This window comes from Magallana gigas, chromosome 2 (assembly GCF_963853765.1).
Source record: "Magallana gigas chromosome 2, xbMagGiga1.1, whole genome shotgun sequence".
In the NCBI taxonomy this organism is placed as follows: Eukaryota; Metazoa; Mollusca; class Bivalvia; order Ostreida; family Ostreidae; genus Magallana; species Magallana gigas.
This window is the reverse complement of record NC_088854.1, coordinates 48,438,493-48,460,910: the sequence shown is the minus strand read 5'-3', so window position 1 is coordinate 48,460,910 and position 22,418 is coordinate 48,438,493. Positions and strand designations below refer to the sequence as shown.

Sequence of the window (22,418 nt, the reverse complement as noted above, 5' to 3'; positions counted from 1 at the left end):
AAGTTTCAGGCAGAAATATCAGAAAAGAAGATTTCTGCAAAAAAATAAAATTTGATAAATAGGGCTTATATTGTTTTACGTTTTCCAATCTAAAAAAAAAGATGTATGTCAAGTGTTTAATCTGTGCACGGGATATTGCGTGCGCACGAAATTATAAGTCTCGTGCAATAGAAAACAAGTCATCAGAAAATAATAACCTTAGCTAGTATAGTTAAAAAAAAGTTTCTTCCTAAATATACCTACGTAGGCATGCACATTTTTGCATTACTGTAAAATATATATATATATATATATATATATATATATATATATATATATATATATATATATATATATATATATCATATTGTATTTGATATACACCATGAATATATATTTTTATTATTTTCGTGTTTCTTTATGAAAATAAAATTATAACAAGTATAAGCAGTCATGGCCAAGAATACGCACATTTGCATATTTGTGTCCTTACCTTATACCTTATTATTACATGTACATACTGCTTAAAAATTACTTTTAAAACAACATTACAGTAGACGAAACCCTAAAAAAAGAGCTCGTAAAACTAAACCGATCTGTTTATGAATGAAAAATTATCAATAGTTCCGAAGTACCCTCATTCGCGCAGAAAAAAATAAACCAATTTTATTTATGATATGAAATAGTACATACATTGAATACTTGTTTCAGCATTTCTTTTCTATCAATTCATATTACAGGACGCAATTGATATATTTAAATCTGTGTACTTTGATCAATTTAATTTGATTCCTACAAAAACATCGACTTATGATTATCGTTAAACATAAGTTATTAGTGTCATATTGATTCGTTTTACTTATTCATTAATCACTCTTTATCATCAGAACAAGAAGTTAAAAATCAAAACATATTTACATTGGTTATTTATATGTTTATATTACAATCCATTTATTATTCATAACATGTCTGTCATTTGAGGAGTTGGTGTTATGTGATATTTTTCACACGATTTAATCATTGTAACATAAAATAACTCGCAAAGTCAAGAGTCGGAAAGTTATGTAGAATCAAAACACCCTTCCAAGATAACCTTATCAAACTTCATCTCGACTAAAACCATTGACGGAACGAAGAATTCACGATCTTTTATTTATATTCTTTTAAAAAGTCAGCATTATCTTAGTAAATAATTATAAGCTCGTTTGTACATATAGATATATACGTATTAATGATGATGTATATAAATAAAGTATATCTTACTTGCTATTTTGATGATGACGTCAGAACTTCTGTAACTAGAATTAACCACATATTCACATCTCCACAACGACCCCTGTTCATATTCTGTCATGTTTTCTGCTGGTATAGTCAGAGTGTACACATAATCTGACAGACATGCGTATGTGTATCTAGGGTTTGCACTCTGATTAACACAGTCATTATTGAGATATCCGATTAAACCACATAAAATATTGTTTCTGTAGAACTTAACCGCTTTGACCGTTTGTTCAGTGGGTACAAACATGCTACAAGTCCATGTATAAGCTTGTCTCAAGGAAGCAAACTCTGAGGATCCCGTCATGTTGAATTGTTGACCTGAGTTTAAAAAAATATAGTTTGTTCAAAACAAACTGTTATACCGGTATTTCAAATCTCTTTTTAAAAAATTTTAATGAAAATGTAAGGGAGTTTAAAACCTCATCGCATTTGTGAGCTTGTCTCGGATATGAAAGTAAATACTTGTGCCTATTAACATTGAAACTCCAAACTTTAAACTCCAAATAATTTGGTTTTATTAAGAAGCGGTCGACAACTTCCTTTCTAGAACAATCCTTTAGCTGTTAGGTGGTCAAAATGTCAGTTTTATGTGCGGCAAAATAATATATCATCCCACCCGCCATCCTATTATCTAAAACATCAACTGTGTTTGCTTTTGTTTTTTGGGGTTGGGGAATTTTTTTTTTAGCCAAAGATGATCAGCTTCATTAAACATGTACCGGAAGATGTCGCGGTGGATCATGCTGCATTTAGCGTATTTCTTCGCACCTTAACGAAACTAGAGGAGTGCAACACGCAGGGATGGGGTAATTGAAAAAAGTATTTGTAATTGAGTGTAATTAATTACATTTTTCAAAGTAATTGAAAGTAATTGGTAATTGAGTCTGTCTTCAATTACAAGTAATTGAATGTATTTAAATACATTCCAAAAATATTGTGTATTTTCAATTACTTTTCAATTACATCTCAATTACTTTTCTCCAAGTTTAAGATATAATAAAGGTGTCTTATAATGATAAATAGATTTTATACATGTTTGGCATATACAATACTTAAATGTCCCGTAATGTTTCATATGTTTATACAGTATGACACACTGCCCAGATCAATAGGTAAATATCTAATTTTGTGGAGGTGTGAACTCCTTTAATACCCAAGAACCCCAATTGATTTTAGACTGAACTGAACGGATTTTAGACTCAAGGGAATCAAAATATCTCATTCTTGTGAATTATAGCAATTATTATTTATATGCTGATATGCTGTACTGCCAAAAGTTGTACTTTCTCAATAAACATAGTTTTAATATGTGAATAAAAATTAATTCACTATAGAGAAAATATTATTCAGAACCAAAAATGAACTCAATGGTACTTAATGAATTTAATGTTAAAGAAAATTTTCAAGAAATCTGAGTTTAAAAACTCATCGCATTTGTGAGCTTGTCTCGGATATGAAAGTAAATACTTGTGCCTATTAACATTGAAACTCCAAACTTTAAACTCCAAATAATTTGGTTTTATTAAGAAGCGGTCGACAACTTCCTTTCTAGAACAATCCTTTAGCTGTTAGGTGGTCAAAATGTCAGTTTTATGTGCGGCAAAATAATATATCATCCCACCCGCCATCCTATTATCTAAAACATCAACTGTGTTTGCTTTTGTTTTTTGGGGTTGGGGAATTTTTTTTTTAGCCAAAGATGATCAGCTTCATTAAACATGTACCGGAAGATGTCGCGGTGGATCATGCTGCATTTAGCGTATTTCTTCGCACCTTAACGAAACTAGAGGAGTGCAACACGCAGGGATGGGGTAATTGAAAAAAGTATTTGTAATTGAGTGTAATTAATTACATTTTTCAAAGTAATTGAAAGTAATTGGTAATTGAGTCTGTCTTCAATTACAAGTAATTGAATGTATTTAAATACATTCCAAAAATATTGTGTATTTTCAATTACTTTTCAATTACATCTCAATTACTTTTCTCCAAGTTTAAGATATAATAAAGGTGTCTTATAATGATAAATAGATTTTATACATGTTTGGCATATACAATACTTAAATGTCCCGTAATGTTTCATATGTTTATACAGTATGACACACTGCCCAGATCAATAGGTAAATATCTAATTTTGTGGAGGTGTGAACTCCTTTAATACCCAAGAACCCCAATTGATTTTAGACTGAACTGAACGGATTTTAGACTCAAGGGAATCAAAATATCTCATTCTTGTGAATTATAGCAATTATTATTTATATGCTGATATGCTGTACTGCCAAAAGTTGTACTTTCTCAATAAACATAGTTTTAATATGTGAATAAAAATTAATTCACTATAGAGAAAATATTATTCAGAACCAAAAATGAACTCAATGGTACTTAATGAATTTAATGTTAAAGAAAATTTTCAAGAAATCTGATCCGAACTGAACTATACAACCTTTAAAAAATTAACCGTACATATAGCCCTGTATATCTTAATGTCGTTAATATATGTATATGTTCTCAAGATTTAAAAAAATAAAACTAAAGTATTTGAAATGTAATTAATTACATTTATCAAAGTAATTAAGAGTAATTAATTACATTTTAAAAAATCAATGTAATTGTAATTGCAAGTAATTGATAAAATTGTCAATGTATTTGAAAGTAATTAATTACTTTTGAAAGTAATTGACCCCAACTCTGGCAACACGTTTTCTTTCTGTCACTTCGTTGCTTTTATATTTTGACACTGTTGCGCTTATGATTAAAAATACAGTGTTGTATGGACATATGTTGCATTTGTATTTTTCTTTATTGATAATGATTTTTGTCGATATTGATATATTTGATTTATGACATTCGTATACTTTTGACAGACAGTGCATGGTTCGCTTAATATTGGTCGTCATATTTTGTATTAATCGTTCATAGAGGGGCAGCCCCTACCTTTGATTTACAACAGCCTGTTGCGCAGAATAAATTATAAATAATAATACATTTAGATATTCATTTTAGTTTACCAGGCATCATAGACGATACAAATTATGACTACACTTCTTACATTTAACCATAAAAAATGTAGTTCATTTGGAATTTAAAGGAATTTGGAATTTAAAGGGAGAAAAAAAGAAGGCCACCATTTCTCAGTTTTAGTTATATCAAAGTCTCATTTAGAGAACGTTGTTAATTTTTGCAAGTATCACATGTGCTCGGATATTATAAATTATTAATTTTGTCTTTATGTGGCACCGACAAAATACAATCAATGAATTTTTACAACATTAGGTATCATATTCCATATTTCTAAAACATAGTATTTATATGGAAATGGAAACGAATTTATACTGATTAACAGTGCAAGAAAAAAACCAACATCTGACTTCTCATAGCATCATTTTGATAAGGAAACACTTAAATTAAGCTTTTAAGTGTTACATGAGACAGATCGTATTGCAATATTATATTTGAGCATGTCCAACAATTGAATATTTCCTCAGACGATGATAAAATTAATAAGAAATAATTAAGATTGAAGCTATGTTTTAAGTTTGAATTTAAGTTTGATTTGTATGGATTTCAGTTCATAGATAATTGTAATAATAAATGTGCCTTCACTTAATTACCATCACCCTCACAAATGGTGATCGGCAAAATATGCGGTTTATAGTTATTGTTCAAATATTTTTAAATTGAAAATGGAAAACAATAATGGACTTATATCCCGGTACATATGGTGATTTATAGACTTATCGGGAAATATTGACCTCAGTAGATAATTTATATGCTGTCTTTGATATTCTCATGATAATGTTCAGATTCAGTATTTCTTGTAATTTTTGCTTTCTTATGGCATTTGTATAGATACAAGACTGTGTCAAGTGTTAAAGATGTCTTACTTGCTTTAACCACTCTAATGCTTTTCAGAAGATTACTGCTAGGTGTCAGACCGTCATGTAAAGAATATATCCCAGCATCTTTTGATTGAAAATTTCCAATGCACACTGACATTATTGTTTTAGAAACGCTACAGTTAAATGATGATTCATTTCCAAAGTTATTTGAAAAGATATAAGTCGATTGTCCATCAAACGATAAACAGAAAGGCAAATCTCGAACTCTGATTGCGTAGGTGCCAAAAGAGTTGTTTTTGAAAAAATCAAGGCAGACTCCTGCTCCTACCTCACAGTATACTGTATAACCTAAACATCCTGTAAAAATTAAATATGCTTAGGAGAAATATATTTAAAACCTAGCTTGAACATAATTTCATAATCAACATTGCTTATACTGCATGTATTAATCTTAATAAAAATAAAAACAGAAGTTGAATGTGTTTAATTCATATCTAGTGTATTTTAATGTCGTTTGACCTAGTTTTGTGCGAAGAAGGAAGAAACTAATCCCTTTTTGGTCATGATAAATATGAAATGTTTTACTTACCCTCTGTAGTCAAAACAATGAATAAAAACCACAACAAAGAATCAATATATGTATTCCTTCTAATGTTTAAGTAAACCATAATTAAAGTTAGAAAAGAACATTAAATTATCAAGCCTCTTTTCTGACCGGGTTTATCTGTTTACCACCTAAATCAACAAGGAAGTTTTTTTGTGCTTTATAAAATCATATCTAACTTTCACGACTGAATTTTATTTTTTTTAAATGACAAATGAATATGCATTGGCCTCTTTATTAAGATAAATAAACTTAAACGGGTTGGCACCTGAAATACCAGTAATGCCAATCATCTAAAAACATCTTGGATATAAAGATTGGGACCAAAGATCGTCATTTATTTCATTTGTGGCCTTTGTCACATGTGGGTTTTTTTTGGGGGGGGGGGAGGGGGGATATGGGGTCTCAAACAGAGATGATACTTTTCCTGAAATTGTTGCTTTTTTGCAAGAAATCAAACAGATATATATAGTTTGAACTATTAATATCCAAGTTTTAAAAACCTTGCTTTACTGATGGCTTCAAATGCCAGTACATAGTGAATACAACAGCAAATGAAAGATTGTTATAAAATTTTGGAGTAATCAAATTATAACGCAAAAAAAAAAAATAATAGTAATGCAAACTTTCTTAAACGTTACATACAAATAAACATACATTAAATGTCTCATATAAAAGTAGGGGTCACATCTCCAAAATTGAGATACGACATGAAATAATTTTATATAAAATTATAATTTTAGGCAAATTTTTTTACTTCTAGGAAATATAAGCTTAATGTGCCCAAATATATCGATAGAAATATCCAAATATTGTTCAAAAACTGTTTTTCAGAACAGAACAACATGAATATATCGTTATACAAAAACTATCTGGAAGTTAAGTTTGTGATGAAAATTACGAAACTAAAATAACAGTACTTTAAAACTATTGAGTTGTAAAGAGTGTTCATTTTCTTCTTGGAAACCTTCCGCCACAAAATGTTGTCCCTTACTAAACTCTGTAAGTACATACTTTTTTTTATACAATTTTATTTAAAATTGGTTAAGTTGGCATTGCATAAAATGTAAATATACAAATGGAATCAATATATGATGCAAAATTTTTAAATTAGTTAGATAAGAGGTGACATAAATCAGTTACCCAGAAAGAGAGGAGCGAACCTCTTTAGTAAGAAGAAAGAAAAACAAACAATAATTGTCTTATTACACATTTCTTATTTTCATCTTTCAGGTGGACGTCAAAATCTTCTTTTTTTTTTTTTATAAAAATCGTCTTGAATATCACAATAATTAATTAAACATGTCAACCTAATACTTAGTAAGAGGGCAAACATAGGCTTTGTTCGCTATAATTCCACATATCATTATTATATTTATCATTATCAATTAAATCCTATTTTATAATGTTGTTCCTTGGTTTTTGGCGCAAACGAATTACGAAATTATATTTGATTTTTTAAACCATAATATGTATTCTTTTGTGCTTTTGCTGGTATGAAGTAGCGACATCGCAAAAAAAATATCCAAATTGCTTTGGACTGTGTAGATTTGTGTATAGTCCTGCATGTTTAAATGTCAATAAGAAATGAAGAAATCCTACTTAGTCGATGTAAATATAAAATTCATATTATTCAATACATCTTTTGTAAATGAGTTTATTCTACAGAATTTTTAAGGGGTGCTAAACATGATTGGGTGTTACTAACTAGGTTACAACGATGGATATTAGATTGTATATTCTTGAAAAGGAGAGCTCGTAAGTTTATTAGCACAGAAATTTAAGTCTAATAAATTTAATACATTATTTGTAAAAACTACAACAACAAAATACAAACACACAATATTAATAAACAATGAATTTAAGATAAATCCACAATACTGATACGTTGCAACATACAAAACATAACTAATCAAATGCAGTTATCAATTATAAAATTATGTGGGTTTTTTTTGTCTTAAACAAGGTTTAAACATGTTCATTATATAATGCCAGATAGAACACACTTCACCGGACCTTCTTGGGCATTGAAAAAAGATAGAAGATGGTATCCCTAAACATATGTCAGCGGAGGGGCTTAAAGCAATTGAATGTAAACAGTTTACCACTACCATAAATAATGATGCATATCTTCCATGTGGTTGTTTAATCTGGGATAAAAAGGAATTCTTTGAGACTACATACATATTAATTGTTAAGTACATGCAAAAGGAAACATAAATTTCAAATGTATTTTTGGTAATATTAACGGGGAGGTCAGTATTTCACACCACTCATTCAAATTTACATTGACCGTATTTGCCAAACTAAATAGAGACAATTCACCGTAACGGAGGGTTGTCATATGTCTTTATTATAAAGTAGGCATTTTCTGTAATAGCTTGCACGATTCAATAATGGGCACGGCTTGCAAATATTCAATAAAGGAAAATTATCGGGCTACGATATGAGGTCATCGTTTTTACTGGAAATTGTACTTTTCCAGTAAGCAGACGGCTGGTGCGACCGATCAGCAGAGGATGCCCACTCCTCCTAGGCACATGATCCTACTTCTATCTTTTTAGAGTTCCGTGTTGCTCTGCTTTTCATTTGTATTTCGTTTTATGGATTTTTGAGATGGTTGACAGTTTGTAATTGTCATTTTTTCATTCATTGGCAGTGCCTCTCTACTTGAAGTCGAAGTATGCAACCTTTTTGTATTTTATATCGAGAGGGTCTGATTTTTTGAAAATGTTTGTTTCAAGTAGTTTTGTGCAATGAGATTATTTTTATTTACTTCAAATATTTATATATTTGAAAGGAAACCAATTCTGCAGGTGAAATTTAAATATGTGTAAGTCTATAACTTTTTACGATAAATGGTTTTTGTGGAAAATTACTTAATACTGTAATAGCTTAAAAAATCGGCCAAACCAGCTGTTATAGAGGTCTTTTAATTTTGTTATGTATTTCTACAGAAATGTTTGATTGAACTATGACCCCACTCTGATTCAAGGGGGTCATTTACGTTCCTTACACTTAACATTTGAAAGAAAGCTTGTGTAAAACATGTTTATATATCTTGCCACAAGTTTGTGCAATAAAACATTTTAACACTTGCAACGACATTTTTACTATTTCAAATCACCTCTATTGAAATATAACTATCTTGTATAAACTAAATAGAGCTTTAACCACTTTTTGTGTAAATTCTTGAGAAAGTTATCTTGAGAAAAGTCAAAAATGAAAATTTAAGTTTTCTTAATGATGGACAGAGGGGCCTAAATACATTTCATCAGAAAAGCTCTGTTTTAAGCTCATGTGAGTTTAAAATTAAATATCAATTTAAAACCAAGTATTAGTTGTTATATGGCTTGACGAGGATGGTTCTGCGCATCAAAGCCGTTTTACAAACATTGTGTTGCCTCGTCGTTTCTTTTTTTAATAATCAGATTTGTCAGAGTAGGACTGATAGGAGCTGTAAATAATTATACAATAAAATGCTTTCTTTGGGGATTCATTCGGGATATGAAGGTAGCGACATTGCAGAAAAAATACATAACCTGCATGAATCATCAAAGAAAGCATTTTATTGTTTATATTAACATCTCTCTTTTAACTAATTAATAAATTGATTATGAAAAATAAGTAAAAATCACTACATTACTGTTAATGTACATTAAGTACGTTAGCTAGAAGAAACAGCCAAATCGTCTCCTGTGAGACTTTGAGTCTGACATCATCATGATTACTTCGTGCAGTCCGTGATATTTTGTAGGTCGATGAAGGTTTGGACCAATCGATAAACAGGGCGTGTCAATTTCAGATATGTCAATATCTTCTCAGTTTCAGCCGCTGTAGATTTCGACCAATCGATAAACGGGGCGTGTAGATTTCAGTCTGGCTGTTTCTATTGAGCTATGAATGAGCTATAAGTTTTCGTAAGAAATAGAGGGAATAATACTTGGTAGATGTAATTATTAGAAGATAAATGTGCAGTTCCTAGCAATCATAGATCGGTCATATGAATATTCAATTTAGGCTTCCTATTTAAAAGGAATCGGGCACGCATCTGTGTTAGATCGCTAAACCAAGGGCACTTAGGTTGAAATCAATTGTCAGTAAAGTGAAACCATGCGACAATAATGTCAACCATTTACAATAACAGTCCTTCGTTCTCTGGGTTTCGGACTTATAAAATTAAGAGTCTCTTTTCTACATCGAATAAAATACATATCTGGCGGACCAAAAAGCACTAACACATTTTATCAAATTTTACACACATCAATGCATTGTTTGTGCAAATTTATTTATTTATGATCAAGTTTGTTGTTTTTTTAAAAGGACATTCTTATCATTTTTATTTTTATAAAATGTATTTTGAAATGTTACAAAACAAAAAAAAACGAGTATCTTTCTATTACATGATTTAAATATTCAATTAAGAAACGTTGCCTCGGGATGTAGAAATGAAAGCTAGAAAAGTCGTTTATTTGTTGCTTTATTTATATTTCAATAATCGCCTGTATATTTACAACAATAAAAATGTATTTAACAGGAGCACAGTAAAAGCAAACGAACACATAGGACATATCCCATTTATAGAAAATCATCATATTCTTCGTCACTAAGTCTTTCGCTTTGTTGAAAACTATACACTCTGAAAATTAGAATTAAATTTTGTAGGCAAATAATAACTTTATAGAACAACACCCTCATATTCATTAAAGTATAACATACCCTGGGTTCTGTGTTCTAGCAAACGATTTTTCAGCATTCTGTTCATATAATTCAACTTTGCAAACCAAAAAATAAAACAAAATGCATTAACAAAAAAATCTTTCCCAAATTAATCGTTTGATTCATGTTTTGAACCTTGTTTTAAATCTATTGTACTTAAAATATTTTCAAGACAAAAACAATTAAGAGTACATTTTATGTACTTTTATGAAATGTTTAAATAACTTGTCTAATACATTTACCTCTTAACTGCAAGGTTTGATCAGGGTCAAATCTTGTTTGACCTGGCACTGTGTCGCTCCACAAAGTGTTACTGTTATTATGATTTGTTGTGCGGACTGATTGAGTTCTCATAGGATCATACGACTCGGACACTCTGCAATAATCAGTACAAAAGATCTGGCATTGATATCCCAGGTTTAAAAGAAGCTGTATATTACAGTGTGTCATACTATATTGAAATAAAATCCTTTTTATTAAATGTACCTTAATGAAATTAAACGTTCAAGAAAAAATATCTAAAAACTTACTTCATTGTTTCCACTGAAAATATAACAAAAAAGAACTACACAATAATGTAATATAAAAAAATAGTTTGCCAAACGAATAATTGTTGAACTGTTTGACATAAAAACGGATATATCGTTATTAGGTTTACCCCGTTTAAGACGCCTGCACAAAGTAATGAGTACAATTAGAATTATCAGTAGTAGCATTCCTAGTCCACTTAGTGACACCAAAAAGGTATTCTCCCGAAGAAATTTAACTGTAAAAAAAATATGTATATCTATATATATTAATATTAATTATATTTCTACAAAATAGCCAAAACTAAATCAACTCTTATATACTCACAAAATGATCCTCTGTTGTCAAAATCACTGTATTCGGTGGTTAAGTACAACCTAAACATCGTTTCTCCAATGTTGTTTGATATATATACTTCTATACAGGTAAGAGTTTCTCCAGTTAAAGTTGAAGGATCGATCGTAATATTGATACGATATCCAGCGATTTCAAAATCTGAATTATATCGACTTGCTTTCACCAATACTGACTGGTATTCTGTAGCATTTATTTCCTTTTGGTTTTCTGCTCCACATGCTTTGATTGTAACGTTCTCGTCTGGACGCGGAAAACTTATTAATTCAGATGCAATTAAAGTCATCTTTGTTTCGCCAATGCCGATGTACTTCTCTGCTCTTAAAAAAGCGGGAGGTCCTGTAACAATTTTTTTGATATGTCTTGAAAATGAAAATGTCATTTTTATCAACAAATCATTTCTAAATTTTTTAACCGTTGAAAACTATCTTTATAAACTCAGAATTAAACAAATAAAATCCATAAATTACCTTGAACGTTTAGAATTACTTTTTTCCTAATGCAAGAATCTTGTGTATTTAAACACTGATAAGTTCCAATATCTAAATAGGAAATGTTAAATATTGTGAAATTTGGAGTATGAAAGGTCCTCAAGAGAACATTGCTGCTATGATGTTCCCATCTTATATGGTTATTCTGTGGCGGACACGACAATGATAAAATATTACCGACCGTCTTTTGTTCTATCATACCTTTAAAAACAACCATATATTTTGATATGTTAAGAAGTTCAATGTATTCTTATTTTTTATTAAATTGTACCTACTTAAAAACATTTCACTGTATGCGTTTTATGCTTTTAATGGTTCCTTACACAGTTTTTTCAAAACGAATAACAAATTACATGGTTACATAAAAATATTCTGATATCCAAGAAATGTTTTACGAATCCTTTTTACATAATATAACTTTTAAATTACCAGTGGTATTGTTGCATTCTGTTGATACATTCTTTACCAACCACACTGAAGAAGACATAAAAAGCAACTATATCCATATACATGCTGTTAAATTGTTTAAACTTTATTACATGTCTAAAATATTTTCGGTAAGTTATGATACCATTGTGTTTTCAAATACATACCTAAACTGATGAAAATAGACAGTCTAACAAAGGTGTTCATGGCTGAATTGAAATTTCATTAAAGCATCGACAATTGATATACTAAGGTCAAGCTTTGTGTCAAAGTGTATACTTTGTATCCACTTTTCAATCTGGACAAAGTTTAATTGAAATATTTCAGAGATAAGCACAATAAGGACATTCAGTTTTCGTTAAATTTCCATCGTAACATTAAATATGGAGATATAAATTTTCCAGATTTTTTTTTCTTTATTTGATTTTAAAGAAAAAAATTGCTTTTCCTACATGCTGTACAACTTGAATTGGATTGGAAGAAAAATTTGTATATAAAGTACTAGTATAGTTTTTAAAAGAATAACGTTTATCGCACGCACAAAAAAAGAATATATTGAGTTGTTTAATACACCAAACTTCGAGTGTTCAACAATCATCATCATCATCATTTACTTATTATAGTGACATGTGTTACATCTTTTACAACTAAGTAGTTTATAATTACATATATCAAACACCCGGCCCATTGGACCTATAAGTTACTGTAAACACTAAGTAATAATTTTAATACATGCGCGAGAATTTACTTTGTCTTAATTTAAATGCAGAATGTATAAAATTAGCAGTTTGTCTTGGAAAATTGCAAATGAGAGTTTGAAATAAATTGTCTTGAGATAAATATGAATTATTCGAAAAACTAACACTTTTATAAAGTTCACATCTGAGATTGTTATATAGAGCACATTTTAGGAGAAAGTGGAACCAATATGATGTATTGATAATATTTTTTTTATAACACAAACGTTTTTCTTGCCGTTTGGACGACTTATTTCCGTCTTACTCTCAAGATGTTTAGAACGATGTAGCAATCTTTGGTTGCGACCCGATATTTGAGGCTTCATTGGATATACAAACACTTCCTGTCCGGTTGAGTTTCCCCAGAGTTTTCGGATTGGGATTATTGTTGGTTGTGACAATAACAATATACCCATATATTGCATTAAAGATAATGTTAGAACAACTTATTATACAGATTGACAAATATTTTAAACAATATCAAGGACGAAAAGAATAGTAGATTTAAAGTAAGTACAGCCTGGTGTAAGCACAATTCAAGCACCAACATTCCAACGGCTCTAGTTTTTTACTCAAAGGTAATTCTGCACATTTTCAGTGTTTTTCATTTCAGACTGTAACTAAATACTAATGCCAATCGCAAATGTTGTCATTAACATGAAGCACGTGCTGTAAAACACCAATTTTCTTGTTTTAAGATTTCGCCACGGTTAACTGATTTCAATCAATATTGTTTTAATTTATATGCCTTACATATATTTAAGCATGGAATTATTATTTTTTGAAAGATATAGTCTCATAACTGCAGCGGTGTGTGCATACAAATAGAGTAACGCGCTCTAACGCGTTATGAAAATTTGTATGCACACACCGCTGCAGTTATGAGACTATATCTTTCAAAAACTAATGATTCAATGCTTATATTAACATTTTTTTAACTTCTTGCCTTGTCTACAAATGTGATTTATACGTCAAAACTTCTGTTTTATCCTAAGAGTAAGTTCAAATTTAAAATGGAAGAACCACTGTAACAGCCACAAGCGTGAACTTTGATTATCGCTTGTGACGTTGCATTTTACAGCGTTCAACGTTTGTGACGTCATAATAAAACTAGTTATTCTAACCTTTGAGTACCCTGTGTTTGTTACGGTCTTATAACTGCAGTGTCTTTTCACACACTTTACATGCAAAAAATATATGGAATGTAAATATATACATATATATGAGAGTACATATCGTGTACGACATGTTGAACATGTCTTATTATTTAATTCTAAAAATTTCAAATTATTCAATTCATCAGAGTGGACATATAAAAATACACTGCTAAGTATGTCATTTTGAAAATGTAAAAAAGAGGCCCATGGGCCACATTGCACACATGAGCAACACTGGACATAATAAAATTATCTTTAAGAAGTAATTTCCATTATATTGGGACAAGGAATATGTAAAACAGATCCTGTATTAATGTGGTATGGGACATCTGTCGATATAAATGTGGATTAAAGAAAATTATAATTTAAATACTTTCATCGGTTTAGAATTTCAAATTTAACAATTTATAACCAAAAAATAGCTTTTCAAATATTTGGAGAGGTAAAAATTATTACTCAGAGATTCGTAGTAAACCCTCTAAACCACTGTGCTATGCTGATAGATGACAACATTGGGAAAGGAACTATTTATATAATTACACTTGGTTTCATTGGGTTTTTTCGATAAACAATACGTCACAACATGGAAATGTCCCCTACCACCAAAAAAGATTTTTTAAATATTCTACAAAAAGATCTTAATCACCTGTTTATATAAATGTAAACCTACATCAGCTTTTGAGCCCCTTGTGTGGCCCCAACTTTATCTAGGGCCATAGCTGTCTAAACAACTGAAAATCAATAAATATCATAATGCTTGCATATAAGTAATACTATATACTAATATTTTTGATAATAATCAAATTTATTTCATGCTAAAAAAAATTCGATGACCAAACCCATTATGGTCTCATATTTTATTTGATTTTCAAAGATGTTTTTCTAGAAATATTACACCACCTTAGAATGCTTCTAATCAACTTGAATCAAGTAATATCTTTTTTGCTTAATGTGTTTTTCGAAAAAAAGATATTTCTCTTTACACTCATATGTAAAAATTCAACCCCCAATAATTTTGAATAAAATATCCTTGAATCTACACTATTTGGGAATGTTTTCACACAAGTAATAGATTTTCTTGTTGATTGGTTTTTGAGATGATTATACAGATATTTCTCTATATATTCCTGTATAAAAACTCGACCCCAAGAAACCAGAGCTTGAACAAAATTTAGTATACACTACTTGAGGATGCTATCATGCAAATTACAGGTTTTCTGGCCAATTGGATATATTTCATTTGAATTCCCTTCACTTAATTAAGGATGCTTTGTGCCAAGTTTTGTTAAAATCGACCGGGTGGTTTTGGAGAATTTAAAAATTTAAAAAGTTTACAGACGGACGGATAAACAAACAGAGAAACAGACAGATGGACGGACGGACGCTGGACAAAAAGTGATCAGAAAAGCTCATTTGCTACACGCTGTGTACGAGGTCATTGGGGGGGGTGGTTGAAAACCTGTTTATATATAAAATAATAAATTAAAATTTTAAGTTTATTACCATATTGTTACAACCGTAAGATTAAAGACCTACATGTATGTCAGTGTCTTAAAATGTGTGGAGTCCCAAATAGCATGCGTCTATATTATGATATACTTGATCTTAGAAGAATTAGCAATTTTAAAAATTGTTTTGTAATTGTTGCATTTTCCTTGAGTTGACTACCATAGACGTATAATCAAGTTTTAATTCTTCATTTGTGCATTGTGATGCAATACTCTTTGATTATATTATGACCGAAATATGTTTTATCAGTACGGTAGCTTTTTATCATTTTTGAATGTAACATATCAGATGGGCCGAGTGCTCATTATAAGCTTGAAAAGTATTATTTTGGAATCATATACATGTTTAAGCACAATATCTTTTATTTAGTATTAGGTATAGTGAGAAACAGAGTTGAAGTATGAATGAAATTGATTTCAATTTTGTCTAAACATGTGACAGTATACTGAAATATCTTGAATATTATTTCCTTAATTTCATAATTAGTTTCGATGTTCGCACTTATTTCATTATCAAATTGCAACTTTTACATTTAAACTTTGAACAGAATATCGTTGTGAAATTCAATTTCAAACACTTATACAAAATCAATTCTAATGTTTACTAGTATACTTTTATTCAAAGATATGATCGTGTTGGGAAAAATATCTTCGTTTGATAGATTTCATTTCTTGTTCAGAACAAAACAGCTTTGAAGAGTGATTTAAAAATTCATAACTCGATTCAGTTGTCTTATATTTAATTGCAGTTGAACATTTCATCATAATGTCAACATCGATTTTAGTGCTTATTATGCTTAGTGAATAGTCGATAAATTGATCAGAGGGAATGCAAGAATTATTAAACTATTACTATTAGTGTTTCAAATATTGTAGTAAAGTTTGAATCAGTCTACTTAAAACAGTTCTCTTGTTGTTGAAATAATTTTTGTGAACAGTGAATCTATGCAATGATGGAGAGCTGTCACAATAGGTTTATTAAAGTATCTTTTCATAATCATCAAGTTGTTGCAAAACTCCTTGAATTCACCTTCCTGAATAACAGATTAAAAATTGCTACACTTATTCAACGAAGTAGATAATTCACACTATTTCTCTCACTTAAACTTTGGACTTTTATCATGTTTTTTTTATATTATATGACCAAAATATAATTTACAATTAGATACATAATCAATCAAAAAATTATATATCGACAATGACACGGGACTTTCAAATTTGTTCTGTTTCCTGTGATTTGAAACCGTGACTTACATGCATTAATGAAAATATAATGAATTGATATTTTTAATCTAAAATTTAAAAAAAAAATCGATTACAATGTTTACAGTTTTACAGAAACCACTAGTTTTCTTTTCTCTGATATTGTAAAGTTTATGATAATAATAAAAAGCAGTTATAACGGAATCTCGTAAGAATTTTTACTCTCTCTACAGACCTGAGTCAAAAGATAGCTTTTGATAAATGTGAAATTGATCCTTAAGTTGACATTTTAATCGCCATTTGTACACAGAATCTGATTCCTATTGACCATGATTAAAAGTGCTTCTTTCTAATGAAGTATAGTTGAATGATTCTATCATAGAGCTTCTGACGGATTCCATCAGCTCAGGGATGTCATTTTTGGACAGACCACGGGTGGAAACTGGGGGTAAACAGGTTAATGTGATAAGCCCTGAGAAAGAGAAATATTCATTGAGAGATATAAACGAACAAAATCATATCAAATACATAAATAAATAATAAATAAATAAATAAACACATTCAGCCTAAAGTCAATCGAACAAAGATTGTTGATGAAAAGAAACCGAGACACAGTGATGTATTGTATCCTGATCTCCCTAATCATGTGGATAAGCATTATTTAAGCATCCAGTGCTTATTTTTTGGTTATCGTCAATTTTTTTAACATACCAGGCCGTGCAGACAAATTGAATACTGCGCGTTATTAATTTTTTTTATCGTCGTTTTAAAGCTGTTAATCCCAGATGCACCGAATATTATAATGAACAACAAGCAAATAAACATGAGGATTTATTTCCGATAATAAAACTGTAATAACATTTAGTGGCGAGTTTTGTCACAATCTATTTATACAAAGCAAGCCCATACCAGCGGAACCCAATGAACACTACCCACCTACAGGGGTGACCTCCCCTGCTCATTGGCGCAATAGTGCCCCTACAGGCAACTGTGGTGTGAACAGTCCTCTAGGTGCCCACCAGAGTGACTGCCACAATTTAAGGAGGAAATCAAGTTCTGACTCGGTCCCTAACTCTTACCTGCCTCCCCTGGTATAAAACCCACCTGGGGATTACACACCCCACAGAGGTAGCCCCCCCCCCCCCCCAAGTTTCCCTTGGCACTAAGGGTCAAGCCGGTCCTTCATGTATCAATGTAGTGCCCCCTGAATCCTCCCCAGCACTAAGGTTGATACCCCACATAGTTTTGAGACAGATATTAGTGAAATCCTCCTTCGTGGTAATCCCCGGATTCCGCCAAATGAACTTGTCTCTACGAGTTCATCCGCCAATAAATCGAGATGAATGTGTATGCTTAAACTGTAAATTATTTCACCCACCAAGCATTACCATATGCATAATTAATGTTAAAGTGCACTGAAAACACGAACAAAATTGAGCAAACAGATATTTATCATCTGGGAATACAGTGCTGTTTGATAATGAACACCCCATGGTTTCAAGGCCCCCTGAAGGCTATTGAGGTATGCTGCATTGCCCAAATCATTAAGATGTGTTCCGTCATAACGGATCATCTGCTTCTGTGTAAAAGTGATTGTTGTGTGCCGAATGACCAGACCCCCCTTTCGTCTAAGAAATTGATTTACAGCACAATTTACAGCTTTACGTGTGGCATCAATCATAAAATAGCTGATTTTGCATTGTGCCAGTACAATTGTGGCAACATATCTGACCCATAGTCATACCTGGGACCAACACTTTACAACGTAATAAAGAGCATTTAATGAAATGAATTAGTTCAACCACGCACAAAATGCCAAGGTCATTTGAACACAAGTGTACTATCAGGTAATCTGGTGGAGGATTAGACTTCAACTTATTGTCAAAAAGAGGGTCAAAGTCCTCCATCTCATTCCCCTTACTCCAAACCACAAAATGTTGATGTTCTTGTCTTGTAAGATGAGATGGTTTCCTCCCTGCCGAATACAGGCACTTTGTGCAGCCCAGTACACAATGGACGATTCCATGACCCAAATAACTTTCTTACATCCTGTAAATCTTAGTATTTGTTAATGTAGGAACAATAAAAAAGTGTTCAGTAACAATAAGCTACAAGCAAACTTATATGTAACAGTATTAAAACCTAACATATGAAGCATTAGACTCTGACTTCCAGCGCTCCCATTGTTTGATAACTTGATCAGGGATGCCCCTCATTGCTGCCTCTGTTGCAGCCCCAATACGAAATGAATGAGACTTAAATTGTCCAATCTTACCCCCACAGAATTGCAATGATTTGGCAAGTATGGCTGAAAACTGATAACTTTTCAAAATGAACTAAGAATAGACCTTGACCTAAACCCTGAGCTCGAACCTTAGATAATTTACCACTGCGATAACAGGGCATGCCTATCCTCTAGTTTCTGACCAAAATAGGGTAGAGGAATGGCCTAATTGATTGGTCTTTGATTGTCTAATTGTGACTTTCACATGTTTACACCCATTAGCCTCAACAATGGCAATGTCACCAAACTGCAAAGGTCTCAAGTCCCGACTTTTAAGTGATTTTCTGGTTTATTCCCCTACTCTCAAGAATCCAAAAAACGCCAAACAGAATGCTGCTTTAAAAACAAATTTCATTACTTTTAATACAGACTTTTTCTTAAGCATGGAGCAGTGTAATCAGGATATTAAATGTTATCGGGGCTCGGGTGTCGTGTGTTGGGTTTTTTCTAACAATTTAGTGAATTGGTTATGTCCGTGAGACCATGGATTTTGTACATATATGACAAGCCGGATATATAAGTTCTAATAGATCCAAAGGCTCTCCCTTCTGCAGAAATAGTAACTATAAGTGAATTAATTGATATGTTCGAGAGGAGCTGGCCATGAAAGAGGTAATATCACCAGAGCTATCTGTAAAAAGCTGAATCGTATTATTTGAAACCCAGAATCAACAAGGAAAGAGAGTATACCATTGTACTGATTCAGAAAGTCTTGCCACATTTCTAGGTCTAACTTCATCCGGGAAGTTACTGTTATCTTAGATTTAGCCTGTTTTACACCCACTGTAGCATCAATTAGTCGTTGTATGAAGGCCCTACCGGGTGCAACAACCTGGCATACAAAATTTAAAAGCCCTATTATAGACTGCAAATCTTGTAAGGTAAGTGTTGGTGTGAGTAAGGTGGTTTGAAATTTGGTCCTCAGTTCGTCTAGTTTGCTTGGAGGTAAGTAAGCGCATTTGCATAGCTACATTGTCCAGTTCAATATCTTAAAAAGTTAAACATGTACAAGGCTCAACTGTCTTGTCATCAGCAATCGGAACACCAAGTTTAGCACAAATGAGGTAGAAAATGTGTAAAGTTTGTTCACAAATAAAGTCATTTGACCTCCCTGCAAATAAAAAAATCGTCAAAGTAATGTATAATGTTTTGATTACTTGGATGTTAGCCAATGTAAAAATGTACTAAACTTGTTAAATAACGCACATGAAAGCTTTGAGCCAAACGGGAGGCATTTGTCAAAATAATATTTGTCACCTAACTTAATACCTAAAATATAAAAGTCGCCCGGATAGATAGGTAATAAACGAACTGCACTCTTGAGGTCAGTTTTGGCCAACAAACTACTCTGCCCCAGTAACTGGATCATCAGTACAGCTTCATTTATGTTACAATATTTAACCTTCCAAATATCTGGGTCAATAAAATAATTAACCGAGTTAAAATCTGGGTAAGATAGGTGATGAATTAGACGGAAATCCTAACCCTAACCCTAACCCTGGCTGATTTAAAGTTTTTTGCTTCATAATAAATTCTTGGTCCAGCACATTGTGATGGAAAACCAAAATTTGAAACCATTATCAATTGGAGTTTGTCATTCTGAGAGGGGTATGAATCTAACTCAATACATGGCTGATTATAAACAATGGGTTTTGAACCCAGACTATACATGGTGATGTACCTGACAAACTTAGTTTTGCCTCGGGCAATTGGCTTGAGGGTGGGGTCCTCCGCAATGTTCACATCTGTGTCTAAACCTGCAGGAGTTGAATGAGCAGGACCTCCTATTTAAGGCATAGCAGTTGCCCATGGACCGAGGTAGCTTACTGGTATTTTGACGTGGTTTGAATCCTGCCCTAGCCCCGTAAGAGTTGGACCCCGGATACTGGGCTTGGGTTCGGATCCCCGTGGCATTGCGAAAGGGGTAACCAGGCCCATTATTACTTCCCAACGTTTCTCTGTCAGATGAGTGTGTAGATGATCGTTGTAATTGCCCAGGCTCCACCGTCACCAAAATTTTCAAATCCCTCAACTCATTCCTCAACGCAAATCCTCAACAGAAACATGCATAAATTTGAGGTCAAACCTCAGATTTGAGGCTGAGTATTGACTTGAGGAAAGTTGGTGATGGCGGGGCCAGGTGGGATTAGCATGACCATGACAACTCGACATCTACAACCCTCCATGATGATGTCGGATGGCGTTCCATTTTCAATCTTAATTGCTTATTATATTTAGACCACCCCAGATGACCCTGCCTACCAGCTGTCAATCGGATGTTATGCATGTATTTTAGCATATCTTGGACTTTATTTTGTAGCTTTTCAAGAAAAATGGACATAAAAATTGTGAATGCAGTTGTCCAGGTGTTTATGTTGTTGATATACTTGAGGTGTTGTTTTTCGATGACAAGTTGACCATTTTTAATCACGAGTACCCCTGTATTGTGAGGGTCCGTCCGTAAGTCACGGACCTGTTTTAACAATAATGGTAAGTCAATGTAGGCCCCTGCCCATATCTTTTCACAGAATGCTATGGGCACGTGACTTTCTATGGGGTCGCCAATGCTCATCTTAACGGCGGGTCGACTAACCTGCACCTGTTCCCCAGTAATGAGACCCCCAATACACTGATTCTTCACGAGCCTGCACTCGACTGATTGAATGCAGAATTTTGAACAGGCAATACATCAGGACTAAAATTAATGGTTGTACCTGTGGCTGCGGTGCGCACACTGTGCTGCAGACTTTGGTCCGTTGGTAACTGTCCCTGAGGGCGAGACTGTCTGCTGGCGCTTTGGCGGTCCGATGACGGCAGTGGAATTAATGACCTTTGGTGCTGAAGGTTGATGATTCAGCCTGACGTTGAGAATCTCCCATCGCTGTTTGATGCAGGAGCGCATGGTGCATCACTGGTCTCCCCTCGCAGCCGATGTAGCCTCGATAATCCTTCGGCTCGGCGTTCGAATTCGTTTTGCCGTGTTTTTTCGTACGTTTTGGTTGCCTTTCTTGTGCTTTAAGGAGGCATTTGACTTGATGGCGATCGATTTAAATTTAAATGAAATTTTCAAGCTGCCCGTCTGCCTTGTAACTGTCGTCTGAATTAGAGGGTTAGTCGTATGAAACAATGTTTATATGCCAAAATCATAGTCTCAAGGACGTTTGAAATAAACAATGATGCGGAGTTGTCGCGCTTGCACAGGGATTAAAAGCATGTATCACAATATGGTGATAAATGCAATTATATATTACGCTTTTAGTCAGGGATACGAATAATAGATGGAACGGTCATTAATCATATTATTTAATGCG

The 22,418-nt window shown here is 32.4% G+C and overlaps 2 protein-coding genes across 11 annotated transcripts in view; both read right to left on the bottom strand.

Moving 5' to 3' along the window:
• Positions 1–22,418, bottom strand: part of LOC117681776 (carcinoembryonic antigen-related cell adhesion molecule 5-like) — a 59,604-nt gene that overhangs the window by 14,898 nt on the left and 22,288 nt on the right. For 5 of the 10 annotated variants that reach the window (XR_010711263.1, XR_010711264.1, XM_066076962.1 and 2 more), the window contains exons 1-3: positions 5,686–5,850; positions 5,142–5,453; positions 1,243–1,578 (exon numbers count right to left, since the gene is read on the bottom strand). Coding sequence is in view for 8 of the 10 variants with exons in the window: in XM_066076962.1 (XP_065933034.1) it covers positions 1,243–1,578; positions 5,142–5,453; positions 5,686–5,764 (727 nt within the window). In the remaining 2 variants the exon portion in view is untranslated. Of the gene's footprint in view, positions 1–1,242; positions 1,579–5,141; positions 5,454–5,685; positions 5,856–22,418 lie in introns of those variants that run through there. The other 5 variants (XM_066076964.1, XM_066076966.1, XM_066076968.1 and 2 more) reach the window with 4 other exon arrangements.
• LOC117681814 (uncharacterized) lies at positions 10,180–12,522 on the bottom strand. Its single transcript, XM_066076970.1, has 7 exons — positions 12,386–12,522; positions 12,222–12,266; positions 11,772–11,993; positions 11,275–11,640; positions 10,662–11,185; positions 10,420–10,474; positions 10,180–10,339 (listed from the first exon to the last, which is right to left on the bottom strand). The coding sequence occupies exons 1-5, from the start codon at positions 12,423–12,425 to the stop codon at positions 10,938–10,940; spliced, it is 921 nt and encodes a 306-aa protein (XP_065933042.1). The 5' UTR covers positions 12,426–12,522; the 3' UTR covers positions 10,180–10,339; positions 10,420–10,474; positions 10,662–10,937.

Coding starts and splice junctions, on each gene's coding strand:
- LOC117681814 (XM_066076970.1), bottom strand. CDS start 12,425: ATGAACACCTTTGTTAGACTGTCTATTTTCATCAGTTTAG. Junction 12,267..12,385: donor GTCTATTTTCATCAGTTTAG/GTATGTATTTGA, acceptor TGTCTTCTTCAG/TGTGGTTGGTAAAGAATGTA. Junction 11,186..11,274: donor TGACAACAGAGGATCATTTT/GTGAGTATATAA, acceptor TTTTTTTTACAG/TTAAATTTCTTCGGGAGAAT.